Raw genomic sequence first — 7,500 nt, forward strand, 5'->3', positions numbered from 1 at the left:
TTTATTGTTCATGCATGTAACTGACAGGCAATTAACAGACCTTGCATTAATAGGAAAAATGTGCCATGTAAATGTCAAAATACAAGCCCTTCACAACTTAAAAAGAAACAAAATACTTGTATGAGGACAAGCTTAGATTCTGCTCTATAATTGCAACTCTATCAAAACATCCACCTGAAACTTTGACTGTAAATAACCCTTCACAATACACCATATCCACAGCATCTACTGGTTGTGTTTTTTTTCATCTTTGTATATTAGTGATTTTTCAGATCAGAGTTGCAGTTAAATAATCACTTCTTTATGTTGAAATGTTTAAAAGCAAATGGAGATTCCAGCAGATCTAGTGCAAGGCCTGTAGAGCTGATTTTGGATCCTAGTTCCTCATCACACTCTGGAATGCTAGCTATGGATCCACTACCCACATTTCACTATCAAATTCCTATACAGACTCTGTAAGGCACACATACTTTTCCTTTTTCATTCCCTCTGCATAGAAAGTATCAAGTCTGCTATAACTCCATAAAATATAAACTCCATACTGTACCTCCTCAAGACCTGTATCTCTCGTCTCTAGCATGAGGGGCCGACTACTAGAGATCGTGAAGTGCCTTCGCTTCTCTTTAGGAACGGACCGCCTGTGTTTCTCGGCCTCAGAGGCCATTTCCTTTATAATCTCCTGTGCAGCGGCACTTTTGAAAACAGGGGAGGGGGGATCCGACTTGGAGGGGGATGCTGGGGGGGTTTGCTCGGCTTCTCGAGAAAAGCCAAAAAGTTGCTCATGTGCGCTCAATGGGCGACCTTTGAGGTTCTCATTCTACAGGAGCCAAAGAAAAAAAAAAAAGAAGCCATGCATTACCAGTTGCATTACCAGTTGCATTACCAGTTGCATTACAGGTACTGTACTGCACAACAGGAATAATCTCAACAGTGTCAAAACAAAACTATCTATCAAATAAAAAGAAAATTCTCAAGGCCAATAATGATAATAATACATTAAGTAAAATAAATCTGAGATTTAAATAGCTGATATTCCAAACATTCAATTTATTATATGATGAAGTAGACAAGAAATTGAACAAAGCTGCATCAAGTATTTGATAAAAAAATAATAATAAATAAAAAAATAAATTTGCATGCCATATAGCAAGATGCAAAATGTATACTTTTGGAAAAGAGGTGAAGCAAGCATGCAAAATTTTTCTCAATAGAAGATAAAAAGTTTCTTCATTAAGACTGAAAATCACCCAATAATTATCTGCTGATTATGTCTTTAGCATTGTCATTTTTACACTTATTATAGGATTAAATGACGAAGATCCTTGTTTCCTCCACTTTTATAAAAAACATGAAAAGAAAATCCTCTCTGGCTGGCTAATATACATTACTATGCAGATGCTTGGAATATATAAAAGAATAAACTAATTACATTTTTCTTTATACTTCTTTAGCAGTTATTGAATGAGAATATGTTATGGTAAAAAAAAAAAAAAAAAAGATAAAAAACTAAAATACAAGAATACATAAACATGCCCACTGATTATATCATCATAAAACAAAGAAACAAGACATCACTTCAAGAAAGCAGGAAAACTTTATCAATAGTAACACAATAAACTAAACAGAAGAGAGTAAGATACTATCAATTCGACTTCTCATGAAGCATAAAAATAAATAAACCAATAAAATAAGATACTAATGACAATTTTTTAAAAATAACTAAATATAGTCTACTTCCTTCTACAGAAATATCATCATACTTATTAATAAGAAATTGGAAATGAAATCAAATGTCCTACAACTGACAGCATAAAATCTTAGCATACCTTAGCCTTCCACTCGGCTGACTTCTTCAGAGCTAAATTATTGGGTCGCGTCATGGTGCCCGCATTTCCAACGCTTGTCCTCATCATTGCTGCCATCATGCTGACGCGTTCTCCTGGCCCGTTTCGTCCATAGTTCCGAGGCAGTGAGGCTGACCTGAATATAAAGTGGAAATAAATGTTTGGGTAAACATTTAGTGCGACGAGACAAAACGAGCAAATCAATTTTAAGTGGCTTTGTTATCTTTTGAAGATCTGTAAGATAATTGAATTTTTATATAAAATTCAGAAGGCATTCTGAATTCCTAGTAATCATATAGAGTATAATCTTGGAACCAAACATAAATTAATTATACCAAAGAAATCCAATGCAAAAACAAGGTAAAAAATCTCCATGGTGAATTAAAAGCCAAGTCATAAACACAAAAACAAACATGATAAATTATATCCCCTGATAAATAGAAAAAAAAAAATCAATATAAAAAATCAATAAATAAACAAAAAGCCCAAAACAGAAACCTCACCTTGAAGCAAACGAAGGAATGGGCGGCTCATTCTCAACGTCTGACAAACCGTCGCTCTCAATGTCATCTTCCGTCACATAAGTCAGGTTGTTCTCTCCGATCGTTACCCGCTTTCCACCAACACTGCGGTCCTTCTTTCTCTCTGTTGATTCCCTCTTCACTATGCGCACAGTCTTTATTTCCAATGGTTTCTCTTTGGGGAGGATGCCTATAAGAAGAAAAAACAGAATATAGCTATTATAACTTTGTTACACCCTTCGCTTTTACAAAAATAATCATATATACCATAATAATATTAATAAAGACAATAATAATGACAAACACAAAAAAAAAAATAATGATTTGGTAACAAACGCACTGAATACCACAAGTGCAAATCACAAGAGATAATTACCATAATATCTCTTCATTCTGTCATCCGCATCGTTTATATCCAGATGGCTCCCAGACTGCTGCTGCTCTTCGCCGTCTGGTTGGTTATCTGCGGCATCACGGTCAAGCCCCAGCAAGGCACTTCCTCCAAGGTCCCCATTTAACAGAGGCTGCGAAGCAAAGCAAAGGGTCAAGTCTAGTCACAAGAAAAAGGTGCATCTCTAGCTTTCTCTTGATGCACTTTTTTTTAATATATATCATTTCAATTCACTTGACGATAATCAAATAATCATTATCATTATTTTAGATTGCGCTTTTTTATATATTGCAATGTTCCATTTTTACCATACGATTATTGCCACTTTATCACATCAAGCTGTCTTTTATTTATCTTAATATAATGATAATATATTTCCTCTTAGTCCATAGGTATAAACTTCAAACTGAGTAAAATGTCACCACCACATGCTAGTCTAAATTCCTAAAACCACACATGTACAAATAAAAAAATAAAAAACAGCAGCAGGACAACAAATAAATATCTGATGATATTATATACCTTATTAGAAGTCGTTGATCACTTATTGGTCTCATGCTTTTGTAATTCTAGAAGGACCTCCTAACCACTTAACTACGCTACAGAATTAATTATAGGCCAACAGTAGCTAATTCTAACTGGGTGGAGATAAAGGAGAGCAAAAAGTATAAAGCTAATATATATACTGCCAGGGGGAAGGGAAAAGAAAAATTCTTGCAAAATTGAAAGCATTCATATATCATATGCAGGTCAGTTCTAAGGGGATATTTTCTCTTACTCCATATGATAATGCTTAAGGGATGAACAAAGTACAGGAGACTTGTATACAGGGAGGATTTACTATTAACACAGAAAATACTGGGGAACGAAGAAAAACAAAACGAGGAAAGATAACCGAAATGGAGAGGTTTGGGGGCATCCACGCTCAACAGAAGTATGATCATTCACCTGTATTTGATCAGATTCTCCTAAAGCTGAATAATTATGAAGGTATAGATGTTCATTCAGGAAATGATCTGCCAATGACGTTTGGCTATCAAGGAGTTCATTATATGACCGCATATGCTCAGGAGGAGGTGGAGGTGGTGGATAGTCTGTATCTATATAGTCCGGACTTTCAGGGTAATCACTGGGCTCAACCTATTGAAGAAACGTTTATCATTATGTCAACAGCCGGCTGATGCAGTCTTTAAGTGAGTAAGTAAGCTATCCACACTGTTCAACAATGCCATCTGAGCTGATAACATGACGAACTACACCTCTGCTTTGCCTTTTTCCACTGCCTTACCTGGTCTGGATATCCTGAAGCATTGACATACACAGGGTGACTGGGCATCCTCCCATCCTCAGGTGGGTCTAAGCCCCTATCCCTTGTTATCATGGCATCCAGGTCAGTCTCAAGCCAAGTGCTTCTTTTCTTCCTTGTGGGCACTGGGGCAGCACCCACTACCCCAGTAGGGGAGGGTCTCAGCTCGATGCCTGGGTTACTTGATGTTAATCTTTGAATCTGTTTGAATTGGTAGCGAGTGAAAAAAGAAATGAGAATGATAATGACAAATAAATACCTTCCTAATGGTGCTTGTGATATCATCGTCACCCATGAAGAATATGGAAATTAACAAATAAATATACATGAAAAATAAACACTCATCAAGTAACCTATATGAAACACTATAACAGGCATACCTGGTAACTCAGTTCAATTCTCCGTCTCTGTAGATCTTCTAACAGTGTTTGCACACGAACCATTTCTGCTTCGATGTGGCGTGTTTCAGCACTGCTGCTTGACTCTCTCTGGCAGTTACGTGCCATGGTTACCTGAATCTTTTGGCGAAGCATCATCATCTCATGCTCTAGGCGGCTGTTCTCGGCAGCGGTCTCTTCTAATTTCTGTTTAAGATAAGGAATTTATCAACTACTGGAAACTACACATTAAAAGCTCAGCTTGATTATTGGTAAAAATAACCAAACTACAAGGTAAAAGATGGGTTTTTCTCTTGATATATCTACTAAACTATGGAAGTGGTAACATAATAAAAGAGCAATTAATTCACTACAGTGCTATATCCATTAAACCTCTTCCATAACCAATAATGCTTTTAGATACTAAAATTTTGAAATAACAATCCCTAAAAAATAAATTAAGACAGTTTTTCTACCTTGACTAATCATGCAAAAGTTTACAGCATGGACTGTAACTTGCCATACATATACTACTAGTTTCAATGCAAAATATTAATGAAATATACTGTTCTCTAAATCACTTCTAAATCTACACACTACTAGCCCTTTATGTTTTACCTAACTGGCATGATCCAGCATTCTCTCACAAAAGAACATACAATCCAACAGCACATCAAACTTTATGGAATCTTTAAGAATAACTTGATATTAAATGTGAAAAAGCACATTTATTAAAGAGGTAGATTCCCTGTAACCAATCCTTCCACCAAATGAAAGACTATACTTCATCTTTCCTCACACAACTCAGCAGGAAGTCTTACACAGCCAATATATGTATATATAAGCACATCTCTCAAACTCACCCTTGCAGACACGGCAAGGTGAGCACGGAGTTTGGATAGCTCGTGCTCCAAGTGCCGTCTCTGTTTCTTTCTCCGTTCAAGTTCTACTGGTCCCTCATTTGCTCCGTGAGACTTGGAATTCAGGTTTACTAGAGTGCGTTCCAGCATCTCCTAGGGTGGAGAGTCAGTTGGCTTAGACTAGCTCATATATGAGTACAAAGGCCAAAAAGACATAACCCTCTAAAAAGGTCTGACCTGATTGATATTACTTACTTTTTGGATCTTATAAAATAAACTTTTAAAAGCCTCATCAAGTCATAAATGTACTTTTGGAAAGCTAATTTAGATGCTGTTACTAAGGGTTTCAATCTTTCCAGCCTTAGTTTGCTATTCAATATTCTAAGTTCATCACAATTCTGGGTACTGCCGTCTTTCAACACATAAGCAAATAATGATTATCTGTGATCTATTTAGGTTTAAAAAAGAAAAAAACAAGTAAACCAAAATGTGAAAATAAAACAGAATATCAAGGCATGTCTACTTCTGAGGCAAGCTATATTTCTTGTATTAAGGTCTTTACTCTTGTTTTACAAGACTAAGTTTTTTTGTGCATCAATTTTTAATTATTCCTTCTTAGTTTAGCATAAATACTAGCACATTTAGGAGAAAAAAAAACAGCAAAATAAAGCATAATAAAGACATCATATACAGGAAAAAAAAAAAAGGCAGGAAAAAACAAAGACCAAAAAGAGACATGTACTTCCTATTGCATCTGTATTTATAAAGCCATAAAAAAACGATTCATTCCATAAGCCCAAAAGCAGAACCAAACCATGCCAAACTACAGCTACATGCTTCAAAAAGGGAAGAAAAAAAACGAAGGGGAAACAGATTTCTCAACTGTTTTTTAGCCACTCTCGTCAGTGGTTAGATTTTACCCCTGATGCAATATTAGTGTATGCACAGCTTTACCTCAAGAGAAAGAATTTTTATAGGAGTGTGGAAGGAAACCATCCATCCATATCAATATTAAATGCAAATAGGAAATAATACTTACAAGAGGAAGAATTTACACAAAAAGAGAGAAAGGAATAGGTGCTCAAACTTAGAAATTATAAATGGGAAGATACATCCCAGGTGGAGAAACACCAACAGAACGTACAAACAACTCAAGAAGTGCATTTTATAGTTGGAATTTTTTAATTGCATGTCTATATTATTGTCAAGATAATCTACGAAATGCATAAATCAATCCCCTAAAATTAAAAACAGGAAAAATGAATTCACTTACTAGTGATTCAAAACAGACTTTAAAAATATATGATGAAAATAAATTAAAGAAAAGATTTTAACAATTTTTTATATCCAACATTTCATATGAATATGTCAAACCTTTCAGTTTCATATTCCTCCAAAATGCATAGTCAGATAAATAGATTACTGTTGAATATGTAATTTCGAATGCATGACTACTGATTCAGGAATAGTAACACTGATATCAAGTTTAATCATTGGGAATTAGAGATGAGAAACAGTAAGAATAAATTTCAATCTCGGAATCAAGAACATCACATACTGCTTTTGTTGTGCTTGAACATTAGTCTGCTACAAATGGCATCCTATTCCTGTATCATCAAAGGTGGCTATTAGTAAAATTGATTTAAATCTGTATTATAATGAGCCTTGCATGGCAACACGAAGGGTTTAATTTACCCATCCACAAGTTACGGGGAAATGAAGCTTCACTCAAACAATACATAACTTTAAAATTGTTCAATGACAGTTAAGAAACACACTAAAGCCAAAGTGTTATTGAGTGGACTGATACACTGCTAGCTGCTAGTAGCGTGATGAGTTCAGTGCTTCTGACAATACAACACTTCAAGGACTTTCCATCAAGGTCGCCATTTCTAAATCAAAGGAATCCGACCACCTCTTTCGAAAGTCCTCGAAATGTCTGCATTACCCAGTAACTTTTTTCATTAATAGACACAAAAGCACCAAAAGGACCCAGACTCTAACCAACGTAACCTTCTGATATACCCAAAAGAGTAGTAGTTAAAAGGTCCTGTAATCTAAAAAAAATGGAGGATATACAGTGTTCGAACCTTCTCTCTCTGCAAGCTCTGAATGGTCAGTGACTCTTGCTGTAGGTTCTTGTCCAACTTATACAATTGCATCACTTTTCCCTGCAAGTTTAATGTTACTGTGTCATATCA

The 7,500-nt window shown here is 35.5% G+C and overlaps 1 protein-coding gene across 1 annotated transcript in view; it reads right to left on the reverse strand.

The window, feature by feature from the left end:
• LOC125030403 overlaps window positions 1–7,500 on the reverse strand; it is a 32,818-nt gene that overhangs the window by 8,336 nt on the left and 16,982 nt on the right. The window contains exons 8-16 of the mRNA XM_047620438.1: window positions 7,390–7,470; window positions 5,303–5,452; window positions 4,443–4,646; window positions 4,045–4,263; window positions 3,705–3,896; window positions 2,742–2,889; window positions 2,348–2,555; window positions 1,827–1,980; window positions 548–817 (exon numbers count right to left, since the gene is read on the reverse strand). Of these exons, the coding sequence (XP_047476394.1) occupies window positions 548–817; window positions 1,827–1,980; window positions 2,348–2,555; window positions 2,742–2,889; window positions 3,705–3,896; window positions 4,045–4,263; window positions 4,443–4,646; window positions 5,303–5,452; window positions 7,390–7,470 (1,626 nt within the window). The remainder of the gene's footprint in view (window positions 1–547; window positions 818–1,826; window positions 1,981–2,347; window positions 2,556–2,741; window positions 2,890–3,704; window positions 3,897–4,044; window positions 4,264–4,442; window positions 4,647–5,302; window positions 5,453–7,389; window positions 7,471–7,500) is intronic.

The sequence above is a fragment of the Penaeus chinensis genome, chromosome 11, assembly GCF_019202785.1.
Source record: "Penaeus chinensis breed Huanghai No. 1 chromosome 11, ASM1920278v2, whole genome shotgun sequence".
NCBI classification, from domain to species: domain Eukaryota; kingdom Metazoa; phylum Arthropoda; class Malacostraca; order Decapoda; family Penaeidae; genus Penaeus; species Penaeus chinensis.